The 14,708-nt window shown below is 36.5% G+C and overlaps 1 protein-coding gene across 4 annotated transcripts; it reads right to left on the reverse strand.

Annotated features, from left to right (window-relative positions):
* Positions 1-190: 190 nt before the first annotated feature.
* On the reverse strand, positions 191-13,880 carry LOC114531311 (apoptotic protease-activating factor 1-like). Of its 4 annotated transcripts, XM_028552946.1 has the most exons (17): positions 13,779-13,880; positions 13,218-13,262; positions 10,726-11,039; positions 10,031-10,339; positions 8,926-9,263; positions 7,869-8,511; positions 6,954-7,364; positions 6,258-6,512; positions 5,477-5,698; positions 5,117-5,332; positions 4,781-5,018; positions 3,753-3,991; positions 3,553-3,635; positions 2,463-2,883; positions 1,259-1,872; positions 785-1,013; positions 191-696 (listed from the first exon to the last, which is right to left on the reverse strand). In XM_028552946.1, the coding sequence occupies exons 3-17, from the start codon at positions 11,024-11,026 to the stop codon at positions 407-409; spliced, it is 4,809 nt and encodes a 1,602-aa protein (XP_028408747.1). In that variant the 5' UTR covers positions 11,027-11,039; positions 13,218-13,262; positions 13,779-13,880; the 3' UTR covers positions 191-406. The 4 variants fall into 4 exon arrangements, with proteins under 4 accessions (XP_028408747.1, XP_028408746.1, XP_028408750.1 ...); XM_028552945.1 differs by lacking the exon at positions 13,779-13,880 and having other exon boundaries at positions 13,218-13,408; XM_028552949.1 differs by lacking the exons at positions 13,218-13,262; positions 13,779-13,880 and having other exon boundaries at positions 10,031-10,056; positions 10,726-10,809.
* Positions 13,881-14,708: the final 828 nt, after the last annotated feature.

The following is a 14,708-nucleotide window of genomic DNA, read 5'->3' on the forward strand; positions in this document are numbered from 1 at the left end:
TACGAAAAAATGTCACGTTTGTCATTTAGTGTGAAAAAACCCTGATTTCTATGGAGCAGAAACATATTCTGACAAAGAAGTCGCAGCAGAAAAGTCTTGACGCTCACGAGGCTCATCGTACTTTTCAGTGCTTGACATGACTGCTCTTGATCATTAGGTGTAGTAGCGCATGGAACTAATAACTATTTGAAACTCGTGCAGGGTTTAATAAAATGGAATTGATATATTACATTCCAGATCTATCTACAAAAGTACAATGTAGAAACAAAGCAACAGACTGGGATAACAAAGGAAATATCATGTGAAATACATAAGCATGTATATTCTTTATGCGTTTCCAGCTCTCATTCGCGCTTAAAGAGACAAGTGCTAGGATAGGATTATTGTTAAAGCTTCTTGTAAACGGTTATAAATTATTGAGGCGTAAAAAACAGACTTGACCGCCTTGCAATCCTACACAAACGATCCCATTTGGAGCACACGCAATGGCCAGAACAAAACGCTCAAAATGAAACTCTTCAACTAAGCAACCAGATCGTAGATTCCACAGTTTTAGAGTCTTGTCGCGCGAACCTGACAATAGAAATTGACCTCCGGGCACAAATGCCAAGGCCCTGATATCATGTGTGTGTCCACGAAGTTTATGGATTGTTCTTCCAGTTTCGAGACTCCAAAACAACAGAGAATGTCGAGAACCTAAAATTGCAAAAATTGCATAAACATATAAGTAAGATAGCAATATCTTGGCAAATTGACAGAAATCAGTATAGTAATAACTAATAACCTTTTGAGGCCACGTGATCGCAAGTGTGGTTGAAACGTGATACTTGCTCCCTACCAGCGCCGGTGTGAACCTTCTTGGTCACATGGCCTTCGTTTAAACTCCATTTCACTGCAGTAAGACCACGAATACAGGCGGCAACAAGTAAGGTGCCCACGACACGCAGCACTGCGATTCCATAACTTCTATACTTGTATGTACGCACGATTCCTGTCGCGTTTATTCGGTGCACCTGTCAAATTCATTTGCTACATTCAGTAAAAAGTACTTCATTTTACATGAAGTATGCAAAGTTTAGGCATTTTGATTGGCTAAGATGGAAAAATGTAAACAAACGTGCCGATTTGTTTAAAACAAATTTCTCCTTATGGGTAAATGTACATAACGAATAACGATACCCTAACATTGTACCGTTAGGCTCTCCTTCACAAGTCGTGCAATTCAGTCGTTATTAAAATGTTTTCAAAATAAACAAACCTCGTTTCCATAGGAACCGCTCACGACATCCTCGGAGTTTGGAACGAAAGCCAGTGCAGTTATTAGATGTGAGTGGATGCAGTCACGTGACCACATTTGACTCCATACTGGGGGCGTTGTTTTTGTAACATACCACAGTTTTACTGACCCATTTTCAGATCCGGATAAAAAGTAGAGGTATTCATTGCTTGGATGACCTTCAACTTGAGATACGGATTCGGAATGCGCTTGATAATTGTACTCGCGATCAAGGCATACTAGATAGTCGTACAATAATAAATCCCCATTGGCACAGCCCAGGAGTATATATTTTAAACCAAGAGTGGTTACACAATTAACTTTAAAAGGTGGTTGAGCCATGACCATTCCAGATCTGTTATCAAAATTTCTCAGTTCTACTGTATTAGTCTCGTTCACAACTACAAAGTTGTTATCGTCTCTCAGAATACGAAGCAAGCGTATGCCATCCCCAGATTCGGTCTTTGTGAAAGTCTGCACTACATTAGAGCTCTCCAAGTTCACCAAAGAAATAGTGCCAGAGCTGCTTCCAGACAATGCAAGTTTACCATCTGAGGTTATGTCAATTGCAGTTACGATTGATTCGTCTGGATGTCCTGAAAGAAAAACACTATATATAGATCTAATTTTACTGACCAGGTCATAATTTGTCCCAGAAAGATATTAAAATATCTTCACAGGAAACTGTGAAACATAATTAAAAATGAGGGTGGGATAGTTTTAAAGCAGAGGCACATTTATGGAGGAAATACATATACAGCGTGAATTCAGGAAATGGCGAAAATCATAGGGTGGAAGTATTATCCAGCTTTACTGTATCAAAAACAAAGCAGATAATTTCAAGTATCGAATGAATGTGGTAATGTCACCGCATGTGTCAATATTTTCTACTATTGCATGCCTATATAACGGAAATTTATACTCAAGCAAAATAACTGTAAAATATTGGCTATAGGCAAAAGGAAGGACTTAGTTATCACCCCCAAGGTTTAAAGAAATCATATGTCGAGAAAACTTGGGCACAACCTAAAACTCATAATAGACTAGACATACGAGCTAGGTTGATGTGAATTGCATTACAAAAATGTTGAATAAATCATGGGGCCTAAGAAAATTCCTGGTATCTCTATGGACCATCCAGTACGCCCCCGGGTACGTCAGCTACTCGTGCATGTTTCCTACATACCCGCATCATATCGTATTTCTCGCCATGATGACAGTTCCCAATAGATGAACACACTATATGTAGGTATTCCTGACAATACTGCTGCACCACTAGGTAATATCACCATGGACGTACAGTTCGGATTGGGCCCTGTGCTAATGGCTGTCGCTTGTAGCGAAGATGAGCGATCAATTTGGCACACTTCGCTATTTCTACCACACGTGTAAACTAAATTCCTGTCACATGCGATGGCCATGGTGGTAAATGCGGGTAATTTAACGCACTTGATAGGCACATCGTATTTCTTCCAATTCCACATAAAAAAACGATCGTCTTTGCATCCAATTAGGACTAATTCTCCTTCCGGACTGAAGCAAACAAATCGAGCTTGTTTGTCGCCTTCAATTACATTTGTTTCGTTCCCAGATTCCATGTTCCAAACCTTAAAAGGCAAAAAGTTTCACGTTATATATTCGCTTGTTTTTTTTATCAATGGAATATACTTACCGTAACCCCCCGCCCCCCCCCCCATATTATACACTACTACCTTGGGATAAAACTTATTAAAACAACCTTACCAAGATCGAAGATACCATTCGACCTTGTAATTGTCGAATACACCGCCACATTCCGGTATATTCGACCTTCACTACTTTTTTATCGTGTCAGTCTCTTTTATACCATTCCATTGACTAGTTAAACCGGTCGAGAATAATATTCATTATCAATACTTTTAACAAGCAGGGAAGCTAGTCTTAGCTTAGGCTGGTGAAATTTTTGCATCAGTCGCATCAGTCTGCAGTTTCCTTCTCCTTTTTTTGTTTAATAAAAATTGCCCCACTTCAAGACGATGAAAAAATGCACCCTAACACGTCTTTGACCCTTTTATAACAAGCATTATAATATAATATTCTTAAGTTTGATAAAGAGGCATGTGGAGTCTTCCTAAATGTCAGTCATTTTACGTATGCATGCATGGATGGTGAATTTTACTATAAAAATATTTATGTTGTTATTTTTCTTTAAACCAGCTTTAAATTTAATATTTTAGTTACCCCACCATTTTATTTCATCCCCTAACCCCGTTTAGATGTATTAAAATATACTCTACCTTTATGAAAGAATCTTTTCCGAGCGACACAACGTAGCGATCGTCGACTGAAATAGCAACACTTATTGCTCTTTTCGTGTGACCTAGAACGGTTTATGACACTAATAACTATTTGCAATTGGTTGCCCATCTGAAAGTACCTATATACATCTTATTGTCAGCATAACGTTTTTTTCATTTTTCATTCAAGTTTCAGATACCTGTCAATGCGTAGCGTTCATCTGCAGTCTCACATTTCCAGATCTTTAAAGACCCATCCTTTGAGGAGGAAACGCATCTCGACCCATCGCGAGTAATTGCTATGTCCATGACATCGTCAGAGTGACCACGTATTCTCTCCCGTTTCATATACGCACTCGTGTCGAGGTCCCACACTCGAAAACTCTTATCCTGGGAGCCAGACAAAGCTTTACAACCATCGGAAATGATTGAAACGCATCTGAAAGGCAACAAACGGATTAGTCTAATTTTTAATTACAATTCTCTCCACTTTTATGAAACTTTGTATACCATCTATTGTAAACCATCGAAAAAAGCTTTTTTGCACTAGCCAGCCTTAAACGGTCTTATATTCCTGAGTTATAAGACAAGCGTGACAACATCCTTTTCGCCGAGTAATTCATAAGGATATATATAGATTGTCTACTTTTTATTTTAAAACATTGCTAAGTAACGTAAAAGGTAGGGTCTGGGGGGATTTTAAAAATTGTAAATCAACCGATATTTTTAATTTGTCCAACTGCAATGATTGACGCATGTCACATCTAAAAAATCCAATATTAATACCCCGAATGAACTTATATATAAGAAGGCCCCGAATTATGAGCAGAACCGATGCGCAACCCCCGAATGGACATTCCCTTTAGATTAACGTTTACGGCTAATCGCTAATCGCAATCGGCAAACTCAAAATCGTACTCTTCAGTAAACTAGTATTAGCTGTATAATGAATTTGGGACAATGCATGAGATTTAAACTAGGCTGTCAAAAAACCTGTGGGGTGTAGCCCTGTTTATATTACACTCAATTGATCGGCACGGCTAAAATGGGTACTCGTACTAAATCAAATATGGCTTAAAGTTTGCAGTTCGCGGTTTGCCGTGAACGTCAATCTTAAGGTATCACGAAAAGAAATGTTACCACTATCCTGTGTTAAACCGAGATAAAACTGCCTTAACTCTTATAAACGTAGTCTTAACTGTCATGGTTATATCAGATAAATCTATACCTGATCGATTGACTATGTCCTTCAAAATTAAATAGCAATTTTCCCGTGTGGTAACACCACAATCTCACAACCAAATCCTTGCCCGCGGAGATAACGTGCTTCGTGTCCGGGCTCACAGCAACACAATAAATCTCGCCTTGGTGACCACAGAGAGAACGAACTTCCTTGCAGGTTTTCAAATCCCAGATTTTTACGGTCTTGTCGCCGGAACCGGAAACAAGCGTTGGTTTGTCACCACCTAAACATGAAGGAAAGGACAGAAAATAAAGAACCACATCTGCACGCTACATAACATTACAGTCGATGTTACTTATCAATAAATGTCGCACTACATACCTGTTGCCACTATACTGTATACAGTATCAATATGGCCAATGAAACAACCCTGAAATTCTAATGTATCCGAACGCCATAGGTTGATGGTGTAGTCAAGGGATGCAGTTGCAACGTACAAACCATCTTTGGTCGTGCACAGACCACGAATATGACCATTATGTGCTGGAAGGGAACTAAACAGTTCACCTGTAGCGACAAGCCACACCCTGAGGTACCCTATGAAAAATGAGTTTCTTATAAGATGGATGACATCCTTGCGGTCGTACAGCATAAGTAATGCTGCATCCGGATGCTGCATGGACCTTCTCGTATAGGTTCCACACTACAATACATCAATAAATTATTCACGGCTACACAAACCATCATTTGACCCAGTAAAAAGACGCCGATCGTCCGCACTGAAATCCAATGCATTCACAAAGCCACCATCTCCTTGTAAAACAAACAGCTGTTCATAGCTGTCCATATTCCAAAGTCTAGTGGTGGAGTCATAAGACCCTGAGGCCAGAATTGTCCCGCTATGGGACAAAGCTAAACAATACACTGCCATCGTATGACCATTGAGCACTTGCAACTCTTTGCCTGTATACATAACATTAATATGAAAAGATTTATTACTTGAAAATTTGATGTAATGGCTCGATGAGTACTAATTCTGTTGGAAAATGCCGGGGACGGTTGTACGAAAATGGATTTAATATGTACTTCCATTGATTGGCAGTTAAAATATTAACATTGAAATATTTCAGCTCAGTAGTAATCAAAATTTGAACTTTGGGACCAAAAATTATTAAAGAGGATCCTCGATTCAGAAATACTGAGGTTTAATCAAAGTTATACCAAAAAAGGGGGATTTTAAAGGGATTGAAAAAATCCCAATTCGGTGGATAGCGCTATCCGGCTTTCATAGAACCATAGGCAGCCCAGAAATCTGTTTACACTCAGTCTTCGACGGCATTGTTTACGCGCGCGGTTAGCTTCTCCTGCCTGTACTAATTACTGTCTTATATTAATATATATAATACAGTAATTAGTACAGGCAGGAGAAGCTGACCGGGCGCGTAAACAATGCCGTACGTCGAAGACTGAGTATAAACAGATTTCTGGGCTGCCTATGGCTGCATGTAGCTACTATACACACCTGTTTCGAGATCATGAACTTTAACTGAACGGTCCGTTGATGCAGAGATGACAATTGTACCCGTTGAACTAACGGATGTGGTTAACGCGAGCACTTTATCGACGTGCTTTCTAAATATCTTGATCAGCGGTCCAACAGGTTCGGAAAGGCAAGAAAATAGTGGCATAAGACGGCATTTTCTAGTGCATCTTTCACGGATGTGTTCCAATAGCCGCTTCACGGCTGGGTGTTCGTCAGCACACGATAGCAATCTACCTGCACGTGGTGCACATGCGTATATGACACGTATGGAAAAAATTGTTATACCTGCATGAAACTCGTAAATCACCTCAAAACAGATTAGCAACGATTTCCCAATACTTTTTAAATACTAATTAAATAAAAGAGAAAGATGGAGAAACCCTTCGGAGATTATACTAAATATGCGCGTATCTTATGTCGTGTGTTATAAATTCACTGGGTTCAAACGAATAAGGTAGAACTTAAAGGTTTTGAAAATAAATTAAAGTGCATATTTTGTCCTCGAAAACAAATGATATAATTATAGAACAACGAGAAATCGTTATACACGTTTTGTTTACGTGTATCTAGCCCGGTACTGAACTCGCCATGTGCAGACATAATATAAGCGTTGCTAATTCAATAACTATTGAAAGTCTTAGAACTGCTCATATAAAAAAACCTGTTTTTCATTACCTAACAGTTGTGGACCAATTGAATCAGGCGCTTTCTCGATCACGTCTGCAGATAACATCAAAGATGACTTCAGTAATTTAATTTCATACGAATCCGTACCCAAAAAGCGAAAGTCGGAAATTAAAGATGGCAAATTTGTCTCCTTCACTTTCTGTTCCAACCAGTGAAAGTCAAAGAAGAGATTAAGCAGCACCCCATACTGCTCGGAAGAGTGCAGATGATAGGGAAGATACTGATAGTAATAATCTTTATTGCCTTGGAATTTCGCCCATTCACCGTTTACACATTTTCTATTCAGTGCCTCGATAAACATGCACTGGACATCAGTTATTGTGTCGCGCAGTTTTCCTCGCGCAAAGTCTAAGAGCAGATCGTGGACACGGTAGCTGTTCTTTCCATGCAGTGCTGGACCTAAAAGACGAACGATAACATTCAGTTTAAATCGATGTAGAACACACGAGATGAAGACGTATTGCAAATGCAAGTTTATTCTAAAAAAATATCTTCTGATATTTTAAGATTGCTTTACTGCATGCTTAAGAAATAGTTACCGGGCTGTTTTGTATATAGAACCGATGACCCAACACATCTGTTACAGTCTGTCTAAGAAGTTGTACACCTTCAACCCAACAAATTGCTAACGTGCGCAAGCTATATCTGATTCTCAGTCCTATATATAGGACTATTTTGCAACTAAGCGCCTGTATCTATTTTCGCTGAAAAGTGTTTGGGGGATCACTGCTCCATTGTGAACAATTTATTTAATATAGGAATCAAAAGAGTTTCATTGTATTTGGTTGTTTCTACTATTAACGTTCAGCAGCATTGAAGTAATTAGACTTGTCGACAAAGTTGATATATTGCTGTACTAATCGTCTTCTAGCTCCTTCTGCATGTTCCCTGTCCTATAAATACCTTTTTGAATCAATGATTTTTTCTCAAGCACAGTAAGAATGCGCCTTCCCATCCGAGCGTTGCACGTGCGTTTCCCAGAATCGGCCGAAGACCAAAAGAGCTCAAGAATATCAGATGGTATATCTGTGTCCTCTGGAAATATCGCGAAGTCGAGGAACCTCTCTCGATGGCTTTCTTCCAAGCGCTCAAAACTAACGTTAATGGCAGCCAAAAGGTTATCGTAGGGATAAGAATCTTTTGGAAAAAAAGACCTTAGTTCTTCCAAATTGGCATCCTTTAAGTCATCTAAAACATCTTGCCAGTCTTGTTCGGCCCGGGAGTCAATTAAATTTGAGCCTACGAGTGACAAAGCTAGTGGCAAGCCACGGCACTGCTCCAGTAGTTCGACAACAATTGCCTGCATTCTTGTGCTAAACATGGATTTTTCGTCATCGGTAACTTGTGCGCTTTGGTATAAAAGCGCCCTCGATTTATTCTGTGCCATAGTTTGTAGTTCGTACAGAGCTGAAGCTTTTAGGCCACGAACGACATCAGAATCTCTGGTAGTTATCAATAATTGACATTTTCCAGAAAGATAATCAAAGACACCAGCGTCGTCAACATTCCAGACGTCATCCAGAACAACAAGACAGTCCTTATTCACCTACACACAAATGGTGCATGTGAGTTAGTTGGTTGTGTATTCTTATCTAATTAATTGGGTTTAAAAACGTCCACAGAATACATTAAAACAGAACAATAGAGACAAAATTACAAAAACTACAGACAAAGTAAGAGAACAGTGTCCTTCAAAAATGCATCACAAAATTTGTCAATTTTGCCGGGGCTATAGTTCATGCATGAACATGAAATATAAGCCTATTAAGGTATTTGACCAAGGATCCGGGAGCCTATATTACGTGATTATGCTCATTTTCGAATTAGTGTGTCAAAACCCAAAAAATCAGTATTTTTCGCATAGGTAATAGTCAGTACAATTAAAGCGGCTTCTATAAATCAAATCTTAACCAATTAGAGACACAAATACAGGATGTTACGTGCAAATTTATGTGCGTACCGTGTTTGCTCGTATCCAGGACTGCGCGCTGGATATATCACTAAATGACATTGACCCTCCGAGAGCTTTTACGAGAGTGTTTATCAGTGCTAAGCAGTCAGGAGTTTGACCAATATCAAGCCAGATAACCTGACGAGTCATTGCCACTTTCCACGCAATAGCCTGGGCTAAGACAGTCTTCCCTAGGCCTCCCATACCGCGTATACCAATTATATCGCCGGTACGAACCCCAACCACGCCCACAAGGTTATTGCCTGCACTGAGCAAGCTTAATATGTCGTTTACTTCTGCTTGGCGTTCCACCATGTCTCGAGGAAGATTTCGCAATCCAAACGGAACTACGATATCAAAATTAAAACTGTCAGAAACAAGGGATTTAAATGTCAGTGAAGAGACAGAGAGTCTACTTTTCAATTTGACGTCCCGATAGCGAGATTATAGGAGTCCTATCATACTCACGAAAAAACATTTCGACATGTAATGGAAGACTTGCGCTTTAGACTAATATCTTATCTCAGCGGTAAAAAGGAAATTTTCTGAAAGAGCTTACTAAAATTAGTAAAACTACCAAGTTTGGCTGTGAATTGTTGTAAATTACGGAAAATATAGCCATGCTAAGTTGTCGATTTTTGCATACTTTTGTATTACGGCCGGAAGTTTGTAACTAAATTAGTTACAGGGTCGTTGCACATTCCGTGCGTAATACAAAAGTATACAAAATAATTATGCCAACCTCGCATGGCTCCGAATTTTACAAAATTTCGCAGCCAAACTTTGCATTGGAGTAATTTAAGTACGCTCTTTGTAGCTGTGGTGATTTATTTTCTTCTTATTACTTCGATCAAAAGTTAATTAGTCTAAAGCGCAAGTCGTTCATTTAATACACGACTTATCGGAAACGGTGCAATTAACGGCGTACGTACATTTCTTCGCCTGATTTTATTTTAAATCAAAATGCATATGAAATGGATTTATGCTTCAACTGACAGTAAATTTTAACATTTAGTACGCATTAGTTGTTTCCAAAGTTGATATTAAAATTCCCATGATATTTTCATAATTTGGCGCATGCGCAGACGTTTTTCGTGGTGTTATACAAACGTACCTTTCTTGAAAATATTGTTCTTGTTCCTGAAATCATCAACGTGTTGCAGAAGATCATTTCTTGAACAAAATACTATCATTTCTTCCAACAATGAAAAATTTTGTTCCGAGATTAAACAAGCTTGAACCATGCGTTGAAAGATACTTATGGCGGAAACATCTTCATCGCCCAAACTGTGTGGAATTTCACCATCTAAGGTATTGGCTAAGAATTCTTTCATTTTATCGATAAGGGAATCCTGGTTTAATTCGTCAGATAACTTTACTAGAAGTTTTCTGAATGACGAGATACGCATATGATGCAACGGATCTAGTAAAGAAGTTTGTCGATTGTTACAAATAATGCGCATTGAAATAATCATATTTTATTACACGTGAAATTTTGACCATTTCGATAAATAAACTCTAATATATCAGTAATATACAGTATAGTATCCAGCGGCATGGCCAAGCTTTATTTAGTTCTACTACTTGAGTCTTGAAAAGTTGAAAATACTAATTATTATTATCAGCTATTCAAAAAAATATTTAATAAACACTTTAGTTGTGTGACAGGCTTTCGTTGAACGTTTAAATGTCAAATTGAATTTAAAAACCCGTTTTCATGAACAGAAAGTTGCTTTTTGTCAGTTCTACTTACCCCTAAATATTTTTATCTCATATTTTGTTTATTTGTTTAAATTAAATATACTGTACCTCTTTCAAGTGCAAAATCTAAACATATCTCGTCACCCAGACTGTTCAATGAAACTGCATCACATAACTCATAGAGTAGTACTGCCTCGTTCTGCCCAGGTTTATTCCGGTTTAGAACTCCACGGGCTTCAAGCTTCTTTATCACTTCCACAAATGGTTTTTCGTCATGAATGTCGATTTTTGGCATGATATCTTGAAGCAAGAAATTTAACTGCTTCAGTTTGCCTCGCGGCACATTTCGAGATAATTTGAGGCAAACAGACGTAAATGTGCGGCAACACGGTTCATCTTCATTCGCCATTAGCAATTGCTATCTGAAAAATTATTGAGATAACTACGTGTTAAAACTGGTAATAACAATATTTGATAATAATATTTACCTAAGCAGATATTCATATAATCAGATTACATTATATTCATTCAATATAAAAGAAAATTGCACATGCCATTAATAACAGGACGACGATAATCATAATTTTATTATTATTGAGTCGCTGAAGCTCTTGGTGTGTAAATGTATTTTTCTTGAAATAAAAGTCGGCTGCTCTGCCAATTTTTGGCACGACAAAAATATTGAATAATAAGTAGAACAGCTGATAACGAGCCAAATATATATATATAAAATGACTGAAACAACTAAAGTCTTATATATATATACTGTCATTTACTGATTTACTGATTGCAAGTGGGTGGGACATTACAAAGTGGAGTCCTATTACCCTATTAGGGTTGCAAGTGCTGGATAAGATATGGATAAGTGCTGGATAAGATACCCTGTCCAAACTCAAACCCTTCTTGATCCCTTTAATGCAAAATTAACTTACCAAATTATAACCTTCAATGTAGAGTAAACCTAGCCTCTTCCACATGCATCTCCATGCAGCTAGCTTAAGCCAAATATGCATATTTTTAATACATAAGAGATGCCTGCAGAGGAGGCTAAAGGAAATCTACTAAAAATGTGCATAGAACCATTTACTACTATTATTATAGAGAGAAGTTAAAATATTGATGACAATATTAATAAATTATAAATGTGATAATATATTATACATATGTAATATATATTATTACAAAAGGCAATAATATATTTTATATATATTTTAAAATATATATATATATATATATATATATATATATATATATATATATATATATATATATATGTATATATATATATACACCCATTTGCAAAAACGTTGGCCGCAGATAGATATATAGATAGATACTCGAAATCTAATTAGAATTGCATATGTTGTGTAATATGATTGAAATCCCATGCAAATGTAATCATATGCAATTCTAATTAGACTTCGAGTATCTATCTATCTATCTATCTGCGGCCAACGTTTTTGCAAATGGGTGTATATATATATATATATATATATATATATATATATATATATATATATATATATAGGAAAGACATTGAAATAATTTGTATGCAAGGTTTAAAAAAAACTAGCTGTCTTTTCTGTCTAACTGTCTTTTCTTGTGGTTTTTCAAAACAACTGTTTGTTTTTGCAGTCATGCTGGCCAAAGATTTAATTGGCATCATGCTTAACAATGTTAACTTAACATGTTGATAAAGAACTATACAAATAATACAATATTACAAAAAGGAAGAATTTGATAGATTTACAACAATTGACAGTGCTAAAACAAATAAACTCTTGGTTGACAATAATGCCTCTTGGTAAATGGCTCGATCAACATGCTTAGTCTATTAAACAGGTGTACTATCCACTGTGCTCTTTAAGACATATATCCCACTAGCAATTTAACATGCTCTAATAATTCGTTTACACATATGGACTTGACCTCCACTACGGTCCATATCATATTGTAAACAAATGCTCTTTTTAAAACTATATTTCCTAAAATATTAAGAACAGTCAGAATATTTCACAATATTTTGGTTCGCTGTGGTTGTATATATGAGCTGGATTATATGTTTGGAAAAATGAGAAAAATGCAGAATTTCAGCAATTTCATTTCAACGGGCCTGTCCATATCCATAGTTATTAACAGAACCAATGTGCTGTCTAATGAATATAACTGTTAGCCATACTTCATCCCATACCCAAATTCCTCTTCACTAATCTGCTAGGATATTAGACTTGGTGGTTACGGTTCAAATTCGAAATCAGTATCGCTATTAATGACAATTATATTGTGCCAAACGAACGATTTCCCACATTCCGGCTGTCTCAAACCGGATTTATAGTTAATTGTTACAACATAGTCATAGAAATTACTGACACTATCGTGGGAGACAATATACAATACGATAATAACATTTTTAAATGTATTACGTATGTAGAGTAAGAACGACCAGATGACCACTTCAAAAAAAATATAGTAGAAACAAATACTATAAAGACTGCATTACCTGCATATACTACATAGATACATTTGAATAGTTGAATGCCATGATTATATACTATAGATGCATGTCAAAATATTAATTCATGATTTATTTCAATACTTACTAAGATAAAACACGTCCTTGACTTGTTGCTTATATCCACCGAACACTGTCAACAGTAAAGAATTGATTAATGACCAAGTGCTACGAAACATTTAGCAATAGTTTTATATAATATACGCCCTGCATTGTTACACGCGTTCTAAGAAAATCATACATTTAATAACCATTCCTCGTGCATCGAGGCGTATTATTAACTCGGTGAGTTTCCCCAAAAAAGTTATGGTCAGTGGGTTTCCCCCAAAAAATTCAGACGAAGCGGCGAAAAACCGCAAAATAATTTTTTAAATAAAAAATAATTTTACCCACTTTACAATTTTGGACTGATAAAATTATACAATAGTCAATAATAATTAAACTTTTATATTACTAAGTAAAGGTATGTATAATATAATAATTTCGGAATTCGATATACATGTATAATATTCATCTTAATTAAATACAATTTTCTGTATATTTTCAAGATGATCAGAGATTAATAATATAACTTTAAAAGTTAAGAGTTTTATTTAATCAATTTAGCCAATCGTACGATTTACAACGTTTGCTATATAATTATAATTACCAGTTTCAAGTCGTGTTTAACTCACGCATGCGCATAACTTCGAAAATTGCACAGCATCCATGACACAATGGCAAGCCAAATGGATTATATCACTGAATTATATCTGCAACCAGAATCAGGGATTATTTTAGTGTGCAGTGATAACCAATTTGTGCAGTGATAAATGAGATTTGTGCAGTGATAAATGAGAATATGTGCAGTGATAAATGTGGTATTTTTCGACAAATTACCAATATTTTTTCATAAATAATGTTCAAAAGTACAGCAACAATAATTTAATATTGTTAATGTTATAAAAATAGAGGATGGTGATATAGGCTCAGCTGGGATTTTGGCTCATTTGCTAGCATGTATATAGTGTAATGCATGGGTTGAAGAATCAGAACAAGTAGGTCAGTCAGACGTTTTTCTGTAATGTGGGGAAAATGATACAAATTTTATCCTTTTTGCGCTTTTGTGCAGTGATAAAATTTCCTTAAAATAATCCCTGACCAGAATACAGGCATGCAATAAAATATTCCCTCGCCTGAAGCAATTGACATTATAATCAGTCCAACAGTAAAATATTCTCGAGCTATAAATGTCCTACGAGTAGTTTTAAATACTACAGTTTTTAGCGAAATTTTAACTGCTTTTCAAGCAGATTCACCTTTATCAAACTTTAATAGTTTGAAATAACTTCTTACCTAATTCCAATTAACTTCAAAGAGATGGTTAATTAACATTGCCTTTGTTGATAAATAAATACGTGCCTTAAAGTGCCTATATCACTCGTGGAATCTTTATGCATTTGAAAAGAATGTAAAAAGTTAGTTAATATATTAAAAAAGTTTTTTGATTTAGTGCAACAATTTTGAAGATACTAGCCTTGAAACTACCTGCAGTTCCTGAGTCCCAGGCTCCTGTAAACAATGGGCAGTTTCAAATTGA

The sequence above is a fragment of the Dendronephthya gigantea genome, unplaced genomic scaffold, assembly GCF_004324835.1.
Source record: "Dendronephthya gigantea isolate DGI-Jeju-01 unplaced genomic scaffold, DenGig_1.0 000070F, whole genome shotgun sequence".
In the NCBI taxonomy this organism is placed as follows: Eukaryota; Metazoa; Cnidaria; class Anthozoa; order Malacalcyonacea; family Nephtheidae; genus Dendronephthya; species Dendronephthya gigantea.

Coding starts and splice junctions, on each gene's coding strand:
- LOC114531311 (XM_028552946.1), bottom strand. CDS start 11,026: ATGGCGAATGAAGATGAACCGTGTTGCCGCACATTTACGTCTGTTTGC. Junction 5,699..6,257: donor AGTTCATGATCTCGAAACAG/GTGTGTATAGTA, acceptor TTATGTATACAG/GCAAAGAGTTGCAAGTGCTC. Junction 5,333..5,476: donor TTTTACTGGGTCAAATGATG/GTTTGTGTAGCC, acceptor CATTTTTCATAG/GGTACCTCAGGGTGTGGCTT.